Source organism: Carettochelys insculpta, chromosome 1, assembly GCF_033958435.1.
Source record: "Carettochelys insculpta isolate YL-2023 chromosome 1, ASM3395843v1, whole genome shotgun sequence".
Classification (NCBI taxonomy): domain Eukaryota; kingdom Metazoa; phylum Chordata; order Testudines; family Carettochelyidae; genus Carettochelys; species Carettochelys insculpta.
Genome location: NC_134137.1, coordinates 218,938,596 through 218,965,372, shown reverse-complemented (window position 1 = coordinate 218,965,372; position 26,777 = coordinate 218,938,596). Strand labels below are relative to the sequence as shown.

The following is a 26,777-nucleotide window of genomic DNA, read 5'->3' as shown; positions in this document are numbered from 1 at the left end:
GCCTTCCAGTTGGTTTAGAATGGTGCAGCTTCTTGGGTCTCAGCTTCAGCTTGGAGCAGACTAGCGAATGATCTGTATCGCAGTCGGCAGTATGGTAGCTGCGTGTCAGGAGGACATTTTTGATGCTGTCACATCTGGTGATGACCAAGTCTAATTGGTGCCAGTGTTTCGAGTGTGGGTGTCTCCATGACACTCTGTGCTGTGGTTTGGTTCGGAAAAATGTGTTTGTGATGCACAGATTGTGGTACGTGCAAAGTTCAAGGACACGCTGTCCCTTGTCATTCATTTTTCCCACACCAAAGTGACCTAGGCAAGAGGGCCATGAGTCACGATCGGCTCCAACTCTTACACTGAAGTCACCCAAAAGGTACAGTTGGTCACGAGCAGGTATTTGCACTATGGCAGCACTGAGCTCATCATAGAACTTGTCCTTTGCTTCTGGTGTGGCGTTCAGGGTTGGAGAGCAAGCACTGATCAGGTGGATGGGAGCGGCGCAGGTTGAAGTTTGATCTGAAGGAGTCTTTCTAATCCGCCCGTGACTAGTTCCACCATTTGCAGAAGGGTGTTTCTGATGGCAAAGCTCACACCGTGCTCCCTGGGTTCCTCTTGGGCTTTGACCTGCCAGAAAAAGGTGTAGTCCTTTTCCTTTAGGGATCCCAAAGCTGCGCGTCACGTCTCCTGCAAAGTGGCGATGTCAACTTAGAGCCTCTTCAGTTCCTCGTTGATGACAGTGGTCTTTCGGGTGTTGCTGATGTCCTGAAGATCTTCAGTCAAACCGGTCAACGTGGTCCGTACATTCCAACAAGCAAGCTTGAAACTTTGATGGTTTCCTTTTCGGTTTGTCTGGTGCTCATTTCAGCCACTTGTCAGGTTTGGGAACCTTAAGCCTCATGCACCCAGTGAGGCAAGTGAATTGTGGCAAGACAGTACCCAGCTTAAGGCGGGCAGTGACTGTCCAATGAGATGCGATGATCTCTCCCACTGTCGGAAGCAACCCCTGGCGCTCGTTCTCTACGCCGATCGAGCAAGAGCTTATAACCGGTATCTGATGCCTCCCGTGTTGGTTCAACGCTGTTAAGCAATGCTGGAGTACCTCTCCAGGCGCAAGCCTGGGCAATTTTTATGGATACCCTGAGCTGCCCAGACACTAGGCCCCCCTCTCAGCTTTACTGATATAGTCCAAAGGAAAGGACAACCTCTACGTTTGGTACCAGCTCAGCTGCAGGAGTTGCCGGGACAGTGCCAGAAGTTGACACAGAACTGCCTTAGGACTCCCCTCCGGATTTTCTGTCAGGGTTTACTCCTTCGCAGAATAACCCACAAGGCAGTGGGGCTTCTTCCTCTGTCTTCACAGGAATTGTTGATTTGCAGCACCACACCTCCTGGTCCGCCATTGAGACTGTGCATTAGAAGGGAGAAGGTACAAGTCCCTTCATAAGGTCAGTACATGAAACAGACCAGACCCCCCTCACTGTGTTTCGCCTGTGCGCTGACGCAGTTGCCCGGGGGATGGCATTGCCGTAATGCACAACAGCTGCTAGGAGCCAACAGTGAGAGTTGAGTGGTAGGTGAGGACCAGTGCTTCCGTCCACCTGAAAAGGCGCAGCTGTCAGAGAATCAAAGGTACTACCTCTACCCCAGACACCCCATATCCACCCAGGACCAGGATTGATGTAACTAAATGGAATAGCCTGCATACTTGGCTCTAGTTGTCCCTGACAACGTGTTTATTATTTGAAATGCACATTGCGGTTGTGTCTACACTAGGAACTAACTTCGAAGTTAACTTTGAAGTAGACAGGACAGAGTCCACACACATTTTCCCTTACTTACTTAACTTTGAAGTAAGGGAGCCCAACTTGGAAGTCCTTACTCCATTCTCAGGAATGGAGTAGTGCCCATCTTCGAAGTTTAACTTCTAGGGTGGGCGTAGACACTCAACTTCAAAGTTGCTTACTTCAAAATAAGCAACTTTGAAGTTATTTTTGTAGTGTAGACACAGTGTGATGTGGTGCAGTGATACCAATAAACTTTCTTGATAAATAAAAAGGTTTATTTATAAACATGTTTTATAAACATTTACTTATGGCTGGGTAGACCAGGTTGCCATTACCACACCAAAACAAGAAAATATTAAAACAAAATAAATAACAAAAACAAAGTGCATGAATAAGTGCATCTAAATAAGCCACGTGCAAGAGAGAAACTCTCTAGTGTGGCATGTTTTGCTTTCCCTATTTGCTATACACTTTGGCTATGTTTACAAGGTGCCCTTAATTCAAAATAAGAAACAATTTGCTGAATTGCATATCCTATTTTGAGTCAGTTTTGAAATACTGGACTATTTCAGGGCATCCTTACTCCTCCCTCAGTGAAGGGTAGAGGGATCCAACAAATAGCGCACCCAGTATTTCAAAATGCCAAGCACATTTCCTAGATGTGGAGTTATTACTTAAGGATACCTCGGTATCTTGAAACAGCTCTGCAGCCTAAACATAGCCTTAGTGCCAGGGAGCGAGTGGAAGCATCTGTTGGGGACAGAGCAATACAGAAGAATGATGTGGCAATGTTGCCCTATCCCACTGTTCCTGGGGTCTGCTTGCCTGGGCTATGCAGCCATGGAGATCTCCAAGCTGTCAGGGTGTGGAAGATGCAGAAGGACCCAGTACTCATAATTATTAGTGTTATCAGCTGCTCAAACAGCACTTTCTGGTGAGCACTAGCTGCTTCCCTTTGCCACCATTCCCGTTCCCGGAACGACAAAGCAAATGTATGCTCCCATGCTGAAACCCTGTCCTCAAGCTGTGCAACCACCCTCTGCCTTTCTTCTTGCCTCCCCCTCACTGCTTTTCCTCTAACTATAAGTCCCTTTCTATTTGGTGCTGGACCTGCTTGTTGGACCCATCCAGAACTTGAACCACAAGTTCATCCCTGAATCACTTCCTCTTGGAACAGTCCATGAAGGTGCATCTTGCCAGGCAGAGTGGCTGAACTGTGAAGCTTTGGTAGTTCACAGAGGTCGAGAGGGTGGACTACAACATGACAGAGTTATTATCTCAAACGGCTCAGTGCAGAAGAACAAGAAAAATTCTTGCGGAACGTCAAAGACAAAAGTTACCTTTCCAAACCAAGCTTCACTAAGTTGCGAGATGGATGCTTCCTAGACACAGCCTGGTTAATTGCAGCAAAAGAAATGAAGAGACAAAGGTAAATTAAAAATTCAAAGCTGTTTGTGGTTTTCTAAAAATTGCAAAACTACTTGGTTCTTGAATGCAGGGACATCAATGGCCATACTAAAAAAGCTGCTCCCCCCACCCCCAATCATTTCAGGCTTTCTATACAGGCCAAGCCTTTCTAATCTGGCACCCTCTCAACCGACAACATCCATAGTCTGGCATGATTTTAGTCAGCCAGAAAACAACTTTTCATTGGTGTGATTAAGTTGTCTGTGGTCCCATAAAGTTTGTTTCCAACCATCAGTCCTGGCTCTCAGTGTTCTGAACTATTATTTAGCTGTAATCAGCAGCCCTGGAACACTTTTGACAAAATATCTTTTGTAATCTATCATATTCAATGAGATCTGCTGGATCTCTACAGCCTGTTTTTGGCCATGTGCCATTTTTGTAGTTGAATTGGTAAGCATTGTCTACATATCTCTGATTTGCTCACCTTGATTATCTTTTTCTGATTTGTCCTCCTTGCTTACTGTTTTTGGTTCTCTGTGTCTTAAATATTGAGTCTGTTCTGGTCTGGCTATGGTCTGAAGAAGTGGGTCTGTCCCAGGAAAGCTCACCTAATAAGCTATTTTGCTAGTCTTTAAAGTGCTACTTGACTGCTTTTTGTTTTGATTGTGTTCCAAATGTTTGCCTTTGTGAAAACCTCAACAGGAGGTGTGGCTGCCCTGTTGTGAGAGTCTGGCTCCCAAGGGGATAGCAGTACTTAGCCAACAAAGGACCTTTAATTGGTGCCAATCCACACCTGAAGAACTTTACCCTATCAAATTATTCTCTGTTACTGAAGAACTTTATCAAAGAACTTCAGACTGGTCTGTCCCATGAAAGCTCACCTAATAAACTACTTTGCTAGTCTTTAAAGTGCTACTTGACTGCTTTTTGTTTTGATAGTGTATAGACTAGCACGGCTTCCTCTCTGTTACTGAAGAACTTTACTGTCACTTTCAGAGCAGGCAATCCCTGACTGCCTAAAAAGAACAGGGACAAGGGCTTTCACTCATGTAACTGTCTGCATCTTGGACAATAATTTTACACAAAAGAGAACAATGGAATTCACAAAAGAGAACTTTACTGGAGATCTAGGTCAGCTAAGATCATTTCTGACTTGAAGATTTCACCTTATACAAAGGCAACTCTTTAGGCAGTATTTCGCAACGTGGGGTCCATGAGGATATTGCAGGAGATCCAAGAAAGAAATAAAAGATAAATAAAACATCATAGAAGTTTTAAATAAATTGCAAAGTTAAAATCTATTTTTTAAATTAAATATCATCTAATAATTTATTAATTGCTGTCCAACAATCTATTTTGTGGTTTCCTTTCTTATTTAATGAAGTGTACATAGCAGCTAGAATTGGCTTTGATGGGGGGGGGGGTTTCCGAATGGTTTGGGGAGGGTGATTGGTCTGCACTAATGTAAAGGTTGGGAACCTCTGGTTAAGATAAAAACTCACAAGAATAGAATTCTCTTTGTGTTTTTTAATTTAATTTGGTAATTTACGTCAATCTGCCTGTTTTCTTTGAACCACTTAAATCCTACTGATTTGCTCAATATAAACTCTTTTGTTTATAATTAAGCCCATTGTAAACTGGTATTACCTTGGGAGGGCTACCGCTGTGCCCATCTCCCTTTCTTTGATGAAGGGGGTTTACCTAATGAGCCCACCCTGTGCAAATCTTTTACACAGAGACAGATGGATTTATTCAGGGTTTGATCCCTTCTAGGAATCGATTTCCTACTGCTGTGCCCTAGAATTGCATCCATCCAGAGCTGTGACTAAACAATGTTGCTCTGCAGGGGAGCAGTAACTCTAACTCTGTGCCTTGTCTGGGGATGACCAGAGGAATTGTCCCAGCAGGACAGGGTGGTGGGAAGCCCCAGACAACAAGAAGGTGGGCATCAGTGTCATGATCAGCACACTGGGAAACATCCCAAGGGGTCTTCTGTGACCTCATCCTATCACACCCAATACTACAATTGAAAAGGATCTTGAGATGTCATCAAGTCCAGTCCCCTGCCCTTATTCCTTTTTTTTTTCCCCCAATGTGAATTTGTCTAACTTTTTGTCTATAGATTGGTTTATTTCCAACACACCAGGAGACTAGGTAAGTCTACTTATGGACCATTTATACCATTAATATAGGATTTGTGGTCCACTTAAGTGGAATATTCTGACTTTTGTGTCCCTTCTCTTCTGAAATGAATGCCACCAGCAGTAATTCTCTGTTCGATGATGGTTAATATATTTAACTTTTCTCCCACTCCTTCCAGCTCCAAAGACCTAAAAATGCGGTCCAGAAGTAACAGCACAGAAAGTCCAACCAAATTGAAACAGCACCAGCAAAGACCAAGAGACCAGGATAGAGAAGATACTGCTTACGCTGGGAGAGTAAACATGAAAAGGGGCCAAAAGGAAAAAGATACTAGTACTATCCTAAAGAGCCCTGAGTCTGAGAAAAAACAAAAAAAGTATTCCAAGAAAGATGACCTCTCTCGAGATGACCTATTATTTCTTCTTAGTGTGCTTGAGGGTGAATTACAGGTACAGTTTTTTTGTTTTATGTTCCAGATTGTAGGTTCATTGCATAATCTATTCTAAATATATGCTTTTTTCCTTTTTATACAGTATGCTTATTATAACTGGGGCAGGTGTACAAATACACACTGTAAGAACATATATTCATCTAAAAAGCAGAAAAGAGCTCCCAACCCAGAACCTATCCTAGAGCAGGGATGGACAACCTGCGGCTCTCGAGCTGCATGAGGCTCTTTTAGCACTGAAATGCAGCATCTGCTCTGAGCTGTGTGCTCACCTCTGCTCTGCACATGCACCCCCATGTTTGGAGGGAGAAACATGTAACTGTGGCGGCAGCTCCAGTGAGTCCCAGGCATTGGGTTAGACCAGTGGGATGGGAGCGCCTGGCTCTGAGGGAAGGGGAGGGCATTGAGCCATGTATTATAATTTTGTTTTTACCTGTCGCTCCACCCCTGCCCTGGACTTTCCCTTCTTGTCCCAGTATATAGAATATTTGAAATATGTAGATATCCTGGTAGAAATGTCTGAGTGGCTCAATGGTCCCATTACTCTGGAAGTACACAACAACATATGAATTCATCCCTGTGGAGAACTCAAAGCTTTAATATCACATCATCCCATTGTGCATTCTGAATGTGATACATGCATTATATAAATACTTTAGGACTATTTTGGAAATTTAAAAAAAAAAAAAAAAAAAAAAACTTATCAGGGCCATTTCTTGCATGCCTCCTGTAAAGCCAGGAATGTTAGAGTCCAACTGCACAGTTTTCAGACGGACCAACAAAACCACTAAAATGGCCCTATATAGGTTTAAAATAGCTCTAAAGATCCATTATATCAGGCCTTACAGAGGTAGGAGTGAGTGCTGGTTTCCACTGTGGCCATGAGATTCTTGCTTTCAAAACTGTGACTTTTTCTATATGTAAAAGTTCTCAATGGCCCGGGGTTACGGCTGCGTACCCAGAGCAAATATAATCTGGGAGTGCGAATGGAAGTCTGTATTTTCAGAAAAAAGGAAAGGTTTCTGTGGCAGGGTGATTTAATGAAAGTAAAGACAGCTGTTTGAAACTGCTCATGAGTTTGGAATGTATGGGAACAGAGGTCAGGTGAACTGGCCAAAGGTGCACAATAAATGGATTTATCACATGGTTTCACAGTTTAACATCTGGGAATTACCTTTGTGAGTACTTTTATTATGAATATATGTATATGTAGACACATGGTAATACTATACATAGTCTGCGTGGGGATTCTTCCAACTGGTCATTCACACATATAAGTAGCCACCTGGCCATAACGACACATGAACATCCTCCCAAATCTCATTTAAATTCTTGTAAAATGTGTTTTTTTGGCTCTTTCCAGAGCAAAATTCATAGCAATTCCTCCTCCTCCAATTCTGGGCCCAAAACACACAGTAGGCTATTTCATATAAAGTCTCCTATTTACCTGTCTTCTCTCTAAATGTAACTCAAGACCCAGATTTCCCACTCTCTCTGAAAACACATTTCAAAGGAATGTCTGTCTGTTTTTTAAAAAAAAGTCCAGTTTTCTCAGTATATTTAAAATTGAGTGGGTTTAAATTAAAAATATGAACCTATTGGGGCCACTGCATAATTTGTAGGTTCCTGTTGGTCAGAGAGAAAATACTTTTGCAGGAAAAAATGGGAACAGAATTTTTTAGATTCTGATCAGCCAGTGTACAGTATTGCCTGCTCCAAGTCTTCAAAAATTATGAGTCAGTCCGCAAAAATCAAGAGATTATTTTGAAAATCAGATTTTAAAATTTTATTAATCTTCTCTTTTATTTGCCTTCTGTTTTCTGAGAGGAAGTTACTTGGGTGATTATCTCCACCTCCAAAAGAGCTAGAAATTCTTTTTTTCTTTCAAGCTGTTATTTCATGAGACTCGCATGACCCAAGGAGCTGGAACTTTTAACAGAAGTACAATATTAATACTAAAGTTGTGAGAGTCAGAGATATCGAATGCAGTCTAAAAAGGTTGCCAATTTTGGTAGGAATCCTAAAACGCACTGAACCTCTCTATGACTGATGCCTAACAACAGAATCTGCCGAACCACAGGAGGTCAATATTGTCTAGCAGTTTTACCAACACTTTCGCTGCTTAGTGGGCTCTTAGAATGACACTTAGGGCAATTAGAAATAAACAACAGCACGGAACACGGAGCCAGGACTGGTGGCTGTAAGCAAACTTTATGGGACCACAGAAAATTTGGTAATGCCCATGATAAGTGATAGTCCTGCTAATTAAAATCATGATGGATTACAGAAAGCTGCTGGATGAGAGTGGTCTGGATCAGAGAGGTTCAACCCACATACAACAATTTTAAGTGACTTGACTTTCTGTATTTCCTATTGACATTTTTAATTAATATTAACACGCATTCCTCTCCTTCTGACTTCTTACCTGTCATCATGAAGGAAAAACAATTTATTTTTAAAAAGGCAGACTATTTGCTTTTATTTTATATACTTATATTTTGGTATCTATCAAACATTATAGCTGCATCTGCACTAGGCAAATCTTTCAAAACAGCAGGCCCCAATTCAAAGTATCATTTGGCACGTCCACACACGCCACATGCTCTTTCGAACATGAAATCAATGGTAGGTGCTGCAGGAATCGAAACCGCTCTTCCAAACAGGAAAAAGGAAGATGCCGCACTTTCAACAACTTTTTTTGAAAAAGGATGTGCGTAGACGCTCCGCATCCTGCTTTTTCAAAAGAGTGGGGTCTGCCATGGCAGCAATCAGCTGTTAGGCAGAGATGTGCTGCTCAGCCCGAGGGGCTCTGTGGTCTATGCGCGCAGCAGCTCTCAAAGCTGCACGGCCACATAAACCCCATTGCAGGCAGCTGAGAGCGTGCAGGCAGCAGCCCTTGCATGTCCTGCCCCTGAATGCCTCAGTGACACCCCAAGCAGCTGACAGATAGCAATAGCCAGCACCCAGGCAGGTCAGCAGCCCCAGGTCCCCCTCTCTCCCTAAGCACATCCAGGGCTTGCAGGATTCCAGCCTGGTGGGGGGAAGCATGCCCCCTCCCAGAGGGAGCATGAGCTCCGGGACCTGCTGAGGCTCTGGCAGGAGGAGGAGGTGCTTGGGGTCATGGGCACGAAGCAGCGGAATGCATCCGCTTTTGCCCAGCTGGCTGAGGGCCTGACTACCCAGGGTCACCCTGCCTACACTTCTGACAAAGTGAGAAACAAGGTCAAGGAGCCACGGCAGGGTTACGCCTGGGCTCCCAACCCAGCCACCCGGTCGGGGGCCACCCCCATTTCATGCACCTACTAGCAGGAGCTCAGTGTGTGGGGCAGTGTGTGGGAGACCCACCAGGGTTGCCAAGGCAGCACTCACTGGGGCCCCTGGTTGAAGTAATAGTGCAGGGCATCCCAGACATGGATCCTGTGCTGATGGGCCTGGCAGCTAGAGATGGTGACTGGCTAGGGGTAAACCATGCCGGCCTCGGGTACCCACCCCTGCACAAAGGCCTCCCTCTTACTCTCCACACTGTTGTGGAGCATGCAGCAGGCACCCACCACCTGAGGAATGTTGAGGACCCCCACCTCCAGATGGGCCAGGAGGCGCCACCACCCCTTCAAGCAGCCAAAGATGCACTCAACTACCTGGTGGGCACAGTTGAGCTGGCTGTTGAAACACTCCTAGCTGGGCGTGGGGTGGCCCATATAGGGGCGGCATGAGCCAGGGCTGGAGCAGGTATGCTGCGTCAGCCACCAAGCACAGGGGCACTTTGGTGTCGCCAAGCAGGATCTCCTTCTTGGGGATGTAGGTCCCTGCTGCCAGCTGGAGCCACAGGCCTGAGTTCCAGAACACCTGTGCATCGTGGGTGCAGCCAGGACAGCCCAGGTACATGTCGTGGAACCAGCCCCAGCTGTCCACCATGGACTGCAGAACACTGAGTGGTAGCCTTTCCTGTTTATGAATTGGCCTCTGCTGTGCTCCAGGGCACGGATGGGGACATGGGTCCCATCAAGGGCCCCAAAGCAATTCAGGAACCCCAGTGTGGTAAAGGCTGCAATGGCCATGTCCAGGTCACCAATACAGACAACCCTCTGGAGGAGCATAGCATTTAGGGCATGAACTACCTGCGGGGAGGAAGTGGGGGAGACACAGACACCCGTGAGGGTGTGCGGGGAGTGCCTGGCTCCCCCCTAGCCCCACTCTAGGCCCCCCCACACCATGGTGGGTATATGCCTGGGCCTCCTTACCTCCATCACAACAGCCCCAACTGTGGCCTTGCCCACACCAAATTGGTGTCCCACTGAGTGGTAGCTATCTGGAGTGGCCAGATTCCAGACAGCTATCACAACCCTCTTCTCCACAAGGAGGGCATGTGGTATCTGGGCGTCCTAGTGTCTCAGTGAAGGTGATAGCTACCAGCACAGCTCCAGGAAGGTCTGCCACCTCATCCAGAAATTCCAGAACCACCAGTCGTGACCCCACTCCCCCATGACCATTTGCTCCCACCACTCTGAGCTGGTGGGGTAGCTCCAGAGTTGGTGGAGCACCCAGGGGCAGTGGGGGCGGGCAGAGGACCCCATGGTGTGGGGCATCTCCTTCTGCCTCTTGGGGGGGCTCCCTTGCCAGGAGCCGTAAGGTAGCCACCACTGCTGCAGCCATCAGGATGCTAATCTGCTGCTGCTCCATGTCTGTTCCTGCAGGCACTGTGTCTGCGGTGTTTGGGAGGGGCCCTTTAAACAAGCGGCTTGCTGCAGCCCAGGAAGGGCTTGGCCACCCTGTGACCCCGTCTGCAGCATTTCCTGTCCCGTTCTTTTGAAAGAGGGCATTTGTGAGTGTAGATGCTTTCTTTCGACAGCCTGGATGGCCCCTTTCAATGGCACTTGTCGATGGCACCAGCCCCAGCCCGTGTGCAGACGCTACCCTTTGAAAGGGCGTCTTTTGATTACTCTCTTTCGAACAGCATCCTTTCGAAAGAGCGCTCTAGTGTAGATGTAGCTTATAGGCTACGCACAAATTCAAGGAATGTTTCCTAAATGGGATTTGGTACACAGTAACTTTAAAAATGGTACATGTGTCTGCTCTTTTGTCCCGGAACATATGCAAACATACTATTAAGTGAATTACCATTCTTCTGAATTACCATTCTTTTGAAAGAGAATGTTGGCAAGGATGCTATATATATAAAATCATACAATTACATATAGAGAATGAGTCATGTACACATATGCAGCCAAGATTTTCAAACCTGACCAGATTTTTGGGTGGACAGCCTGAAATATCTCAGAGGCCCAGTTTTCAGAAAGCAAGACTTAAGACCTTCTGTAGCTCAAGATTCTTTCAAGTTCCTTGAGGGGGCACACAAGATTGAGAACTCTAACATTATTAGTTACATTTGAAAATCTTGGCCTTAAGTATTTCACATGCACATGCTATACATAATAATTCTCTCTGTCTCTCTCTCTCTCTCTCACACACACACACACACACACACACAGGTCACTTCTGCCAGCTTTAAAGGCAATTAATCTTGTTTTAAAATGCTGCCATTATTGCATGCTTTTGGAATGCATGTTGTGAAAGGTCACATCCTCTGCATCATGTACCTCACTAGCTTCAATGTACAAACATGTACATGTAACAATAGAAGCTGATTATCTCTGACTGAGTTGAAACAAAAACTGCCTTCATAAGCATGTGAATATAGAATCCACCTTTCCAAAGTACATTAAAAACTACATGAAAATCTAAAACCAAATGCCAATACCAAAAATTACATTTTCGTCTAAATTCTTGTACAATAAGTATGTGTTCGTACAAAAACTCAATTAAGTAAACTATTTTAATGCTGATTTATATATTTATTTTTTAAAAAATTAAGGATAGGATTTTGAAAATACAAAGACCAATATTTCTCTTATAATTTTTGTGTTCACTTTACCACTTTTGTCTGGGATTCTTAACATATAATTTGAAGAACTTTAAAGGCTATTGCCAAATGTTAATGTAGAAGCTGTTCATTGAACATGTCAATACATAAAATGAGTTCACTGGAACTCTTTGTGTTTCCGCAGGCTCAAGACGAAGTCATAGGAGTTCTTAAGGCTGAAAAAATTGACCTGGCTTTGCTTGAAGCACAATATGGCTTTGTTACTCCTAAAAAGGTATTAGAGGCACTCCAGCGAGATGCTATTCAAACCAAGGCTGCACAATGGCAAGAGGATATCTATGAAAAGCCTATGGTAGAGGTAGGCATAGTATTATACAATATTAACACACAGCAACTAACATGCTGCATCAGAGTCAATGGGAGAGGTCGCATTGATTTCTGTGCCAGACGGATACTGCCTGAGCAACTAAGTAGCGAAGTACAGAATACAATTTGCTGTAATTTTTAAAACTGCATTATCTAATTGATTTAGCATGGTGCAAAGACTGAGTTCTGATCTTGGCTCCCACAGCAATTGGGAATATGACTCTGGAAAAGTAATTTAACCTCTCTGAGCAAAATTCAGCAGGTGCAACTCCCTTGCAGTCAATAAATTTAGCCCATATTTTCCTCATACTTATTTGTTTCACGAGGGGAGAGAAGGGCAGTGGTAGTAAGGACTGTTAATTTATATTCAGAACTTTAAAAGTTAGCCTAACAGCTATGCTATTTAGTGCACCAGTTTGCTTTCTGGAGGACCAGATTCACATCTGTTGCAAGCAGATGCATCTCCATTAGCTTCAAGTGAATTTCTCTGCTTGTGCCAGGTGTGAACTGGTTGTAAGGTCTCACCCCTGAATCCCTGTATGCTCTATGCTCCCTGTGGAAGTTACAAGTGCACAGGAACAGTAGGATCTGACTTTTAACCATGTATTAAAATTACTGAAGGTAATAATATGATTTTAGTGCTCATTTTAGATTACTATTATCTTATAAAGTAGTGAAGAAGATATCTTCCAATAAGTGTTTTCCAGGCTGTGTAACCAAACCATGCCAAGTATACAGAGGTCATTTCACAGACAATTAGGTCAAGAACAAGGTCAGTACTTATTTCAGGAACTCAAAGGTTAAAATCTCCAGCTATAATCTAAAATAGATAAAGTTCAATTGCAGAAGTTAATTTATTTTAGAACATGGTGGCAATATATCATAGGATACTTTGAGTATAGAATCATAGAATACTAGGACTGGAAGGGACCTCGAGAGGCCATCGAGTCCAGCCCCCTGCCCCCACGGCAGGACCAAGCACTTTCTAGACCATCCCTGAAAGCCATCTATCTAACCTCTTCTTAAATAGCTCCAGTGATGGAGATTCTACCACCTCCCTTGGCAATTCGTTCCAGTGTTTGATCACCCTGACGGTTAGGAACTTTTTCCTAATGTTCAACCTGAACATCCCCTGCTGCAATTTAAGTCCATTGTCTCTTGTTCTATCCTCAGAGGCAAGGAAGAACAAGTTCCCTCCCTCTGCCTTATGACACCCTTTTAGATACCCGAAAACTGCAATCATGTCCCCCCTCAATCTTCTCTTTTCCAAACTAAACAAGCCCAATTCTTTCAGCCTTCCTTCATAGGTCATGTTCTCTAGACCTTTGATCATTCTCGTTGCTCTCCTCTGGACCCTCTCCAATTTCTCCACATCCTTCCTGAAGTGCGGTGCCCAGAACTGGACACAGTACTCCAGCTGAGGCCTAACCAGCGCAGAGTACAGCGGGAGAATGACTTCTCGTGTTTTGTTCACAACACACCTGTTAATGCATCCTAGAATCATGTTTGCTTTTTTTGCAACAGCACCACACTGTTGACTCATATTTAACTTGTGGTCCACTATGACCCCTAGATCCCTTTCTGCTGTACTCATTCCTAGGCAGTCCTTTCCCATTCTGTATGTGTGACACTGATTGTTCCTTCCTAAGTGGAGCACTTTGCATTTGTTCTTATTAAACTTCATCCTGTTTACCTCAGCCCATTTCTCCATTTTATCCAGAATGACTGAATGAATGAAAATGATTTGAAGAACAGTCAAAGCAGCTCATAAATGTTAAGTGTAGCCTGGTATATTGCATAAGGTTTTCTTTCTTTGAACACTTAATGGCAGCAAAAAGATTTTGTAACATCACTGGATTTAGCAGTTATAAAAAGACAGAGCTAAACAATGTGAGCACGGCAAAAATAATGCAGATCCTTGATGACCCACAAATGTCAGTTATCTACATGATTGACAGAGTGCACAGCATATTTTCCGTTGTATTTATTTATTTCACAATTTAATTTTTTGTTTGCTTTTTGTAAATATGTACAAAAAGTGAGGGACAACCATGATGGGAAAAAAAAGGTTCTGTGAACTTTTCCCATGTAGCCCTAGCAATGTGACCAAGCCCTGAGTCCAAAATGCCTGATGTTCTGGCTTCTCTTAAGCATTTTCTCCCCATCTTGACAACTATGAAATAGTTTTGAGAAGTAGAGCAACATCTTCAGGGGGTGAAGTGCAGAATGCCCATATTCAGTTTAAACTGCGACATGGTTCAAATGTTAAGTCTGATTAAGAGCACGTCAAAGGGCAAGAAGAATACACGTTCTCCTTCCCTGAACAGAATCCAAGTGGCACGTAGTGGCAGGGAACTTGGCTTTTTAATCAGGAAGAATCTGAGAAACCTCATGCAGCCTGACTGGTCTCAAAGCATCTTAGGGCTTGTCCTAGACTACTGCTCAAGTCAATGTAACTTGTGTCACTCAAGGTGTGAAAAAGTTTCCCTGGACCTAAGCTCCATTGACAAAGTGGTGTTTACACCTGCTATGTCAGCAGATGCTCTCCTTCCACCTTTCATTGAGATGGAGTAATTATGCTGATGGCAGAACACACTTCCTTCACCAAAGCATGTCATCAGCAGACACACTACAGCAGCACAGCTGCACTGATGTAATGTGGAAGTGTAGGCTAGCCTTTAGTGGGACTCCTGCTCCTACACTTTCTTTCACGGTTCACTCCATCTATCCATAATGTTACACTATTTTTTTAGCTGACTTAAAACTGTGCTGGGGCTTTGGTGCTTGGACAACTGCTTCACCTCGAACAGGACCAAGGACATCAATTCATTTCATGTAAACAAAGAAATCCACCAAAAAGAGTAAAAACAACAAGAAATCCCGTGGTACCTTATAGACTAACAGATTTATTGGAGCATAAGTTCTCATGGGCAGAGACCCACTTCATCTGATGCATCTGGTAAATAGGTGGATGAGATAAAGTGGGTCTTTGCCCACGAAAGCCCATGCTCCAATAAGTTGGTTAATCTATAAGTGTCACAGGACTCCTCATTGTTTTTGCAGATACAGACTAACACAGCTATCCCTCTGATACTCACCACCAAAGAGTGCTGAGAACAGCACCTACCTCTCTCCTGCTCTTTGCGGGGCTGATTATGAATGAGGTGGATTAAAAAAAACTAGCCTTCCCTGGGTTGTGAAGGATTTTTGTTTTTAAAAGCAGAGAGACCAGTTAGAAGTTATGCTTTGCGCAACTTAAAGGCACGATAAGCTTGTTTTTACTTCCTATTGCCAAAATATACAACACAATTTTTAATATTTAAAGAGGAACTAAAAATAAGATTATTTTTCTTTTGTATTTGCTTTATTGGGATATAAAAAGAAGGGCTGAAAGGATTTTTTTTCCTTGCTAGGTTTTAATGGGAACTACTCAGATCCAATATCCCTACCCTTCCCAAAACACTATTTATCACTGGAAAAGCAGTAGGCATATAACATCAAAATATGAAAAAAGTAGCTAAGAGTAAAAGTAATTTTTATTCAGACCAAGTCCAGCACCTACCAAAGCATTCAAGGGCTCCATTGTTTTTTAGTTTGTGTTTCTGTCCTGTCTAAGCCCAACAGGAATCCTTTTTGATTACTCCTATCCTGTTTTGTCCATGTGTTTTGTGTTGAGCCCACCCTCACCAGAAAACAATCTAGTAGTCTTTCACAGGACCACTTCTGGACAAGGACAGAGGAAGTTGTTCTGTGAAAAAATTATCACTTATCCAGTGAATGGAAGCTTCCCAGAATTCCTAGTGTATATTCCTGAATTCTCAAAGGAAACAGACTTGACACTTTTTAATTTTCATCTTAAAATATCAGAAAGCCTCTTACAATCAAGCAGCTGTCACTGTGTTTGGAAACTGGTGATTCTAAAGAGCCATTGCCTTACAGGAAGAGTAAGAAAAATTCCCTTGATCATGTTTGCTAACGTTGAACAGATTCCATTTTTAATTCCTCATATTTCAAAAACTGATCTAGCCTCTTTAAGTCAAAAATAGGTCTCAATTCTCCTAATTGTTTGCTAACTACAAAGTTGTGATCCTGTTCAAGAACGTGTTCGTAGATTTAGACATGAGATGTAGCTTGTTTCCACTGTGATCCAAGAAAAGTATGGTAGCTGTCCTGTGACAGACTACTAGGTTGTTTCTGGTGACAGTGGGCTGAAGTAAACATGGAGGAAACAACAGGGAAATTGTTCCTTGTAATGCCTTGCCCCTCCCAATGCCCCGCCCTCCGTGCAAACAAAGGTGGATAAGACAGGATTGGAGTAATCAGAAATAATTCCTGTTGGTTTTAGACAGGACAGAAAAGAGTTGCAGCTTCAACTCCAGCCCATAAATGGAGTATTAAATTGCCCAGTATTAACTGCCTGGGCTAGAGTTGCACTTCTCAAACAATTCTCTCATGTTAGGCAGAGAGGTTCTCTTCTCGGAGACCTCTTTCAGAATGGAGTCCTCGCTGTCAGGGGAGAGCAAGGAAATGAAGCTGCGATGAGATTTTCTCCACAGGGTCAATCTAGAAAATCTGCCCATGAATTGAGCATGTAAGCTCAAAGATGGATGGACTCCAGGTCAATGTCACTGAATTTGTAAAACCCCAGCAAGGCATATGGAAGGCTTCTATGGATCAAGGAATGTTGCCTTAGATCTGAAATAGCTACTCCAGAGATGTACATGGTGCAGATGCAAGAAGTTAGCTTGGCTGGCAGGTTCTTCCCCATTATATTGTCCACTTTACAGTCTGGAGCCTTAAAAGGCTTGGGTAATACCCTGAATAGAGTGCACAAACTACAGCTGCCCCGACAGGCAGAACAACAACTTGGGGATGACTATTCTTTTGTACATTAATTCTTGTAACAGGGTGAACCTCTCTAGTCCAGCACTCTCTTGTCCTGCAATATCCATAATATACCATGGGTTTAGTTAGCCAGACAACCACTCATCATGGGTGTGGCCAAGTTTCCCACAGTCCCATGAGGTTCATTTACAGCCACCACTCCTGGTTCTCATTGTTCTGTGCTGTTATTTAGCTCTAATTTACTGCTAAACGTCTTCTAAGAGCCCAGCAAGTCATGTTGGTAATGCTGCTAGACAATACTGACCTCCTGGGGTCCAGTATATTCTCTTGTTCAGTACCTGTGAGGTCCCAAGGGTGCCAGATTAGAGTCCTACCTGTGCTACCCTCTTCATAGCAGAATCTGAGTACCCCACAGTAGCGCTGTAAGCAACACAACTGTCACAATGTGGTTCACTTGCCCGCCTTGTCTGTCTGCCTTGCCTGCTGTAGGTCAAGAGGCTGCCCATGGATAATCCTGACTTCACATTGGTTGCTACTTGTCTGGCAGATCACATGAAATGCACCAAAATTATTGATGGCAACTGCATGATGGAAGCCCCTTCCCCAACTCTGAGTATTTTTAAATGAGGATAGGATGATTAACAGTGTCCCCTCTTTTTCTATTTTAACCTCCCCACAGCTGTTTTGGACCTCATGTAATGAAACTCAGAAATAGGCCATCACCTTCCTCTAGTTGAACTCCAAAGGGCCCTACACTGAGATTTGTCCACCACACCTCCTCTCACCTTGAATGTTCCACCTTCCATACCGCATGTGTGTATGCGTGAGAGGCTCCAACATCTTGCATCAGTCCCACTCTGGGGTTGGCAACCATACTAGCAAAGAGAAACACTTTTTCCCAATTCTGTAAAAAGCTCAAGTTGCACTCCATGTGAATGCCTATATACCAATGCAAGAAATATGGGTAATAAACAGGAAGAACTGGAAGTGCTAATAAATAAATACAACTATGATATCGTTGGCACCACAGAAACTTGGTGGGATAATACACGATTGGAATGCTGGTGTTGAAGGCTACAGCCTGGCTCGGAAAGATAGACAGGGAAAAAAGGGGGGAGGTGTTGCCTTATACACAAAAAATGTACACACTTGGACTGAGGTGGAGATGGACATAGGAGATGGATGTGTTGAGAGTCTGTGGGTTAGTTTAAGAGGGGTAAAAAACAAGGGTGATGTCCTGTTAGGAGTCTACTACAGGCCACCTAACCAGGTGGTAGAGGTCGATGATGCTTTTTTTAAACAACTAACAAAATCATCCAGAGCCCAGGATTTGGTGGTGATGGGGGACTTTAACTATCCAGATATATGCTGGGACACTAATACAGCGGGGCACAGACTATCCAATAAGTTCTTAGACTGCATTGGAGACAATTTTTTACTCCAAAAAGTTGAAAAAGCCACCAGGGGAGAAACTGTTCTGGATTTGATTTTAACAAATAAGGAGGACTTGGTCGAGAATTTGAATGTGGGAGGCTGCTTGGGTGAAAGTGATCATGAAATCATAGAATTCACAATTCTAAGGACTGGTAGGAGGGAAAATAGCAAAACAGAGATGATGGATTTCAGGAAGGCAGATTTTGGTAAACTCAGAGAGCTCGTAGGTAAGATCCCATGGGAGGAAAAAGTGAGGGGAAAAACAACTGAGGAGAGTTGGCAGTTTTTCAAAGAGACATTATTAAGGGCCCAAAAACAAGCTATTCCCCTATGTAGGAAAGATAGTAAATATGGGCAAAGACTGCCTTGGCTTAACAAGGAGATCCTGCATGATCTCAAACTAAAAGAGGAATCCTATAAAAAATGGAAACTAGGACAAATTACAAAGAATGAACATAGGCAAATAACACAGGAATGCAGGAATAAAATTAGAAAGGCTAAGGCACAAAATGAGCTCCAACTAGCTACAGGCATAAAGGATAACAAGAAGGCCTTTTACAAATATATTAGAAACAAGAGGAAGACCAAGGACAGGGTAGGGCCATTGCTCAGTGAGGAGGGAGAAACAGTAACGGGGAACTTGGAAATGGCAGAGATGCTTAATGACTTCTTTGTTTCGGTCTTCACAGAGAAGTCTGAAGGAATGCCTGACATAGTGAATGCTGGTGGAAAAGGGGTAGAGTTAGTTTTTGAAATAAAAAAAGAACAAGTTAAAAACCATTTGGAAAAATTAGATGTCTGCAAGTCACCAGGGCCTGATGAAATGCATCCTAGAATCCTCAAGGAGCTGATAGAAGAGGTAGCTGAGCCGTTAGCTCTCATTTTTGGAAAGTCATGGGAGACGGGAGAGATTCCAGAAGACTGGAAGAGGGCAAATATAGTGCCCATCTACAAAAAGGGGAACAAGAACAACCCAGGAAATTACAGGCCAGTCAGCTTAACTTCTGTGCCAGGAAAGGTAATGGAGCAGGTAGTTAAGGAAGTCATCTGAAAGCACTTGGAAGGTAGTAAAGTGATAGGGAACAGCCAGCATGGTTTTGTAAAAAACAAATCATGTCAAACCAACCTGATAGCCTTTTTTGACACGATAGCGAGACTCGTAGATAAGGGAGAAGCAGTGGATGTGGTATACCTAGACTTTAGTAAAGCATTTGATACGGTCTCGCATAATATTCTTATCGACAAACTAGGCAAGTCCAACTTAAATGGGGCTGCAGTAAGGTGGGTGCATAACTGGCTGGCTAATCGTACCCAGAGAGTAGTAGTTAATGGTGCTCAATCCTGCTGGAAAAGCATAACAAGTGGGGTTCCGCAGGGGTCTGTTTTGGGACTAGTTCTGTTCAATATCTTCATTAATTATTTGGATATTGGCATAGAAAGTACGCTTATTAAGTTTGCAGATGATACCAAGCTGGGAGGGGTTGCAACTACCTTGGAGGATAGGGTCATAATTCAGAATGATCTAGATAAATTGGAGAAATGGGCTGAAGTAAACAGGATGAAGTTTAATAAAGATAAATGTAAGGTGTTGCACTTAGGAAGGAATAATCTGTTTCACACATACAGAATGGGAAAAGACTGTCTAGGAAGGAGTACAGCAGAAAGGGATCTAGGGGTTCTAGTAGATCACAAGTTAAATATGAGTCAACAGTGTGATGCTGTTGCAAAAAAAGCAAACATGATTCTGGGATGCATTAGCAGGTGTGTTGTGAACAAGACACGAGAAATCATTCTTCCGCTCTACTCTGTGCTGGTTAGGCCTCAGCTGGAATATTGTGTCCAGTTCTGGGCACCCCAATTCAAAAAAAAAGTGGAGAAATTAGAGAAGGTCCAGAGAAGAGCGACTAGAATGATAGAAGGTCTGGAGAACATGACTTATGAAGAAAGGCTGAAAGAATTGGGCTTGTTTAGCTTGGAAAAGAGAAGATTGAGGGGGGACATGATAGCGGTTTTCAGATATCTTAAAGGGTGTCATAAGGAGGAGGGAGAAAACTTGTTCTTCTTGGCCTCTGAGGAGAGAACAAGAGGCAATGGACTTAAGCTGCAGCAAGGGAAGTTTAGGTTGGACATTAGGAAAAAGTTCCTAACTGTCAGGGTGGTCAAGTACTGGAATAAGTTGCCAAGGGAGGTTGTGGAATCTCCCTCGCTGGAGATATTTAAGAACAGATTAGATAGATGTCTATCAGGGATGGTGTAGATAGTGGTCGGTCCTGCCGTCGGGGCAGGGGACTGGACTCGATGGCCTCTCGAGGCCCCTTCCGGTCCTAGTGTTCTATGATTCTATGAATGCATTTCAAATCATACTTTAGGTACACCTATTTTAAGAAGAACATATATACAATGATTTGCAATGTGATACATGTTTATACAGGACATTCACAAACTTTTTACATATTCTATTTCCTCGCATTTTGTGTGTGTGTTTGTACCAATACCTTCCTGAGTTTCACTCCTGAACCTTCTCCCTCTCTGGAGGACACTAGGGGAGTTACCCAACATTTTCAGATCACATATACAGTAAACTCTTTCATATACACCATGCTATCATCTGGAACTCTCAAATAACTGGCATTCTAACCATAAATAAATCTCAGGTATGTTTTCCATAAGTACAGTATCATGAAAGTAAGCACAAATAAATACAGCAAATATAGTATAAGTTTACAGTGTACAATACTACTGTTGCTGGTAAATAAAGTGCTCTGCATATAGTTTTGTTTCTTAATATCGAACCTTGTTTTTTTTCTAGTGTTATGCATTGCTAGGTATACCTCTCTATTATCCAAAATGCTTGAACATCCAACAACCTTCCAGTCTTAGGGCTGCCAGATATGAAAGAGTTTACAGTAGTTTACTATTTAGATATGAGTCTATCATTTTGGGGCTTTTAGGTGTTCACCATTTATCAAAAATAATCAGTTTTTTGGTTTGCTTTAACTTTGCAATTATAGCATAGCATCGGGAGCCATAAAGAAGTCTTGAAAGAGTTGCAGATTGCAAACCCCAATCACTTTCTAATCCATCTGTATTCCTCTCTCAGCTGTTTGGTACTAAACTTGAATGATCTTATCTATTAAACAGAGCACATTCAATGGCACCTCTATTTCTGGCTACAAATTTCAAAGGCCCATAGGAGCAGGCAGGCAGTGCCCATGGACTACAGTCATGAGGGGAAGAGAGAGCAACAGTAGTGCTGGAAACTTGGCAATTAGGATAAGCATATTTTGTCTAAATAAGTATTTGGCTCATTGTTGAAAGGGAGAGAAATGCCTATATGTATTCAGGAAGACCTAAAGCTCTCTGTGCACAGTGCTTTATAGTATATAATTTTAAAACCAAGATTATTTACATACATGTTCTCTATCAGTGGCATTAATTAATTTATTACCTGGATTTATATAAAGAAAAGCAACTCTCTCTGATTTTATACTGGCACTGTGCCACTAAACACAAAAACAGCCTAGAGAATAAGTTTAGGAGTCCAGCTCCAACACAACACATATGAGGCATTCTGTTCTGTTTTGATTTTAGATACCAGTGGGTGGTAAAATGTTTCTACATGATTAAATTCCTGTGACTTTCAAGCTTGTGAAACTATTCAATGTTACGCAAAAAACTATCCTCTCATTTTCCATTGTATTGTACAGTATGTTCAAATGTTAGATTTAGCAAAAACAGACAGTTAGCAAGAACAAAACAACACATCATTTAATCAAAATTTTGTAATTATGTATCTAGTGGATATTTGCAGGGCTGTTTGTTAGCACTTTCTGTACTCTTTAGTCAGGCAGTGTATATAGAGCCTATTTTTGTAGATGCAGCATGTAGCCAGGGAGTTTTGGGAGGCCATCATGCCTATTCAGAATTCTCTCACCCAATTTCTCCACTGAGATTGCTGTTCACATCCTATCAAACCTAGGGTTGTAAGTACCAAGTATGATGGTTTTATCGCTCCCCCCTCTAATGCAGAGGTGAGCAAACTTTTTACATCAGACTCCACTTTTTGTCCCAGCAATTAGCAATGCTCCTCCTCCTACACTAAACCAACAGACTTTTCAGTTATGTTCATATGGAAAAACAAACAAACAAACAACTTTCTGGCATGTGTAAGAACATAAGTCTGTAGCATGTAAAAACTTTATTAATTGGTATATAAATGTGAATACACACAACATTTTTAATGAGATGGATCAGGCTGACACCCAGCAGTCAATGGCTCTGCACCCTTTATGAAATGTCATGCCTCCCTGGGGCACGCCCCCCCAATTTGCACACCTTTGCTCTCATGGCTCAGAGTGCATCCCACCAGCTCTGCACCACTACCTCTTTCGAAGCCAAATCAGGGGCACAGCCACGAGTAGGCCTGGAGGGGTGGTTACCACTTAGCACTCAGGCCCACTGAAAGCTGAGCAGCGATCTAGTGCTCCCACAATGCCCACAGCATCACGTGGGCATCTGAAAATCAGGATGGAGCTATGTGCCTGCACTTCAGAAAGCTATGCTCCAGCAGCTCTGCCTTGCCATATTCTGAGCTGCCCCCTACATGTGCCCAGCTCAGCAAGTGAAGTCCTGCATCTGGGGCTAAAGGATTAGGAAGCGGGCGAGACATAGGAGTAGCTGAGCTAGCACAGTCAGTCATTGGCCAGCCACCCAAAAGTCAGGGCCCACCCAAATTCCCATTCTGACTATGCCACTGAACAGAAATCCACAATTCTCTCACTCTGAGACCTTGTCCTCTGGCTCCCACACTGCAATTGCTCAGCAGCTCTGGGGTCAGCTACCTACCAAACGTCCCTTCAGGAGCTGTAACAAGTGGTGAACACAGTGATTAACCACCTTTTCAAAACAGAGAATTATGTAATTTCAAGGGTACAATCAAAGCATAACAAAGAGTAGGAGTTTTCTAACATAGTAATCAGTTTATATCCGTGTTTCTTAACTTTGAGACCACAGAAAACCAAAAAATAATATTTTTATTGCAAAACACCTATGAAAATGTTCTTTAAAAAACAGCAACATATCCAGCAAAACCAAAATGAAGTAATTTAATTGAGTATAACACTGGTCAATGCATTTATTTGTTTTATCTAGAGGCTTACGCAAGCCTAGTTATCACCAAGCTACCCCTAGGGACTGAGGCTCAGTCTGCTCACCAGAGTCCTTGCATCACTCCCCCCTGTGCTCTAAAAACTGTCCTTTTATCCACACCACATTCTTTGTTCCGGTTTCCTGCCTGGCATTGCCCAGTTTGGCTGTTGATCTCAGCAAAGCCAGAGGAAAACTTCAAAGAGAATGATATCTGCATTGCCAGTTAAGTAGAACAATGTGAATGGAAACATACAAGTACCACTGATTTATTAAAACCCGTGATATTACAGCAAACATCACAATCAAACCACAAATACTTAGAATATATAATATTCATAAAATACGTGTGGCAGCTCCCATGGCCTTCACAGCAAGAATCACAAACAGGAATATTTTCCACTTGCTAATACCATTTATTCATATCAGCCTCACTACTCTGGGCACGCACCTCCAACATTCATTTATGTACTGGGAAAGCAGCCACTCTTTTATTTTTGTCCTTAATTAAATGTCAGCAAAGAAGTTTAGTTCAGTTTTCTTCGATACAGTAAAATCTCTATTAGCTGGCACCCACAGGGAACCAGGGGTGCTGGATAATCAAATGCGCTGGATAGTGGAGTGAACATAAGAATGGCCATTATTAGGTCAGAGCAAAGGTCTGTCTAGCCCAGAATCCCATTTGCCAACAGTGGCCAGTGTCAGGTGCCCCGGGGTGGGGGTGAGGACCAAAGATAATGATCAAGCGACTTGTCTCCCGCCATCCATCTCCAGCCTGACAAACAGAGGCCAGGGACACCATTCCTACCCCTGGCTAATAGCCTTTTATGGACCTAACCTCCATGAATTTATCTAGCTTTTTTTTTTTTTTTTAAAAAAAAAAAAATAAACTCTGTTGTAGTCCTAGCCTTCACAGCCTACTTTGGCAAGGAGTTCCAAAGGCTGACTGTGTGCTGTGTGAAAAAGAACTTTCTTTTATTATTTTTAAACCTGCTACCCATTAATTTCAGTTGGTGTCCTCTAGTTCTTCTATTATGGGAACAAGTAAATAACTTTTCTTTATTCACCCTCTCCGCATTGCTCATGACTTCATATACCTCTATCATATCCCCCCTCCGTCTCCTCTTTTCTAAACTGAAAAGTCCAGTCTCTTTAACCTCTCCTCACATGGGAACCGTTCCAAACCCGTAATCATTTCAGTTGCCCTTTTCTGAACCTTTTCTAATGCCAAAATATCTTTAAGGTGAAGAGAGCACATCTGTACTCAGTATTCCAGAGGTGAATGTACCATAGTTTTATAAAGGTGCATTAAAATATGCTGTCTCATTTTTAATCCTTTTTTTAATAGTTCCTAACATCTTATTGGCTTTTTTGACTGCCGCTGCACACTGCTTGGCTGTTTTCAGGGAACTATCCACGATAACCCCAAGATCTCTTTTCTGATTTCTTGTAGCTAAATTAGCCCCCCATCATACTACATGTATAGTTGGGGTTATTTTTTCCATTGTGCATTACGTTACACTCATCCACATTAAATTTCATTTGCCATTTTGTTGCCCAGACACTGTTGGGTGAGATCTTTTTGAAGTTCTTCACAGTCTGCTTTCATTTTGACATCACCCGCAAACGTTACCACCTCACTATTTACCCATTTCTCTAGACCACTTATGAATAAGTTGAATGGGACTGGTCCTAGGACTGACCCTTGGGGAACACCACTCATTATCCTTCTCCATTCAGAAAATTTACCATTTATTCCTACCCTTTGTTTCCTGTCTTTCAACCAGTGCTCAGTACATGAATGGATCTTCCCTCTTATCCCACAACAACCTAATTTACACAAGAGCCTTTGGTGAGGGACTTTGTCAAAGGCTTTCTGGAAACCTAAGTATACTGTACCTCTTGGATCCCCCTTGTCTGCATGTGTAACCCCTTCAGAGAATTCCAACAGTTTAGTAAGGCATGATTTCCCTTTACAGAAACCATGCTGACTTTTGCCCAACAAATTATGTTTGTCTATATGTCTGATAATTTTATTCTTTACCATTGTTTTGACCCATTTGCCCAGTACTGATGTTAGACTTACCAGTCTGTATTTACCTGGGTTGCCTCTAGAGCCCTTTTTAAATATTAGTATTATGTTGGCTGTCTTCCAGTCCTTGGGTAAAGAAGCTGATTTAAAGGATAGGTTACAAATTACAGTTAATAATTCCATAATTTCACATTTGAGTTCTTTCAGAACCCTTGGATGAATGCCATCCGGTCCTGGTGATTTGTTCCTGTTAAGTTTTTCCTATTTGTTGCAAAACCTCCTCTAATGACACTTCAGTCTGGGACAGTTGCTCAGATTCATCACCCACAAAGGACGGTGCAGGTTTGGGACTCTCCCTAAAATTCACAGCTGTGAAGGCTGAAGCAAATAAATCATTTAGTCTCTCCACAATGGCTTTAGCATCCTTGATTGATACTTTTGTATTTCAGTAGTCCAGGGGCCTCACTGGTTGTTTAGTAGGCCTCCTGCTTCTAGTGTACTTAAACATTTTGCTATTACTTTTTGAGTTTTTGGCTAGCTGTTCCTCAAAATCTTTTTTGGCTTTTCTTATTACATTTTACACTTCATTTGGCAGTGTATACATTCCTCCTTATTTACCTCACTAGGACTGGACTTCCACTTTTTAAAGATGCCTTTTCATCTCTCATTGGTTCTTTTTACACGGTTGCTAAGCCATGGTGGCTCTTTTTTAGGTCTCTTACTATGGTTTTTTTTAATTTGGGGTACACATTTAAGTTGGGCCTCTATTATGGTGTTCTTGAAAATTTTCCATGCAGCTTGAAGGGATCTTACACTAGTCACTGTACCTTTTAATTTCTGTTTAACTAATCTCATTTTTGTGTAATTCCCCTTTTTGAAATTAAATGCCAGAGTGTTGGACTGCTGAGATGTTCTTCCCACAATACGAATGTTAAATGTTATTATATTATGACCACTATTCCCAAGCAGTCCTGTAATGGTTACCTCCTGGACCAGATCCTGTGTTTCACTCAGAACTAAATCAAGAATTGCCTCTCCCCTGGTGGGTTCCCAGTCAATATGGGGATAACTGAAGTCTCCTATTATTGAGTTTTTTATTTTGATAGCCTCTCTAATCTCCCTTAACATTTCAAACTCACTCCCACTGTCCTGGTCAGGTGGTCTAAAATATATCCTTACTGCTATATTCTTATTAGAGAATGGTATTGCTATCCATAGTGATTCTATGGAACACTTTGATTCATATAAGATTTTTACTTCACTTGATTCTACATTATCCTTCACATAGGCTATGGCCAC

At 42.7% G+C, this 26,777-nt stretch overlaps 2 protein-coding genes and 1 long non-coding RNA gene across 5 annotated transcripts in view; 1 reads left to right on the top strand and 2 right to left on the bottom strand.

Moving 5' to 3' along the window:
• Positions 1 to 26,777, bottom strand: part of CMSS1 (cms1 ribosomal small subunit homolog) — a 422,380-nt gene that overhangs the window by 258,549 nt on the left and 137,054 nt on the right. The window lies entirely within an intron of this gene.
• FILIP1L (filamin A interacting protein 1 like) overlaps positions 1 to 26,777 on the top strand; it is a 377,577-nt gene that overhangs the window by 216,814 nt on the left and 133,986 nt on the right. For both annotated transcript variants that reach the window (XM_074999501.1, XM_074999495.1), the window contains 2 exons: positions 5,506 to 5,776; positions 11,841 to 12,014. In XM_074999501.1, coding sequence (XP_074855602.1) covers positions 5,522 to 5,776; positions 11,841 to 12,014 — 429 coding nt within the window. In that variant the 5' untranslated portion in view covers positions 5,506 to 5,521. The remainder of the gene's footprint in view (positions 1 to 5,505; positions 5,777 to 11,840; positions 12,015 to 26,777) is intronic.
• Positions 1 to 26,777, bottom strand: part of LOC142015813 (uncharacterized) — a 156,385-nt gene that overhangs the window by 58,405 nt on the left and 71,203 nt on the right. The window lies entirely within an intron of this gene.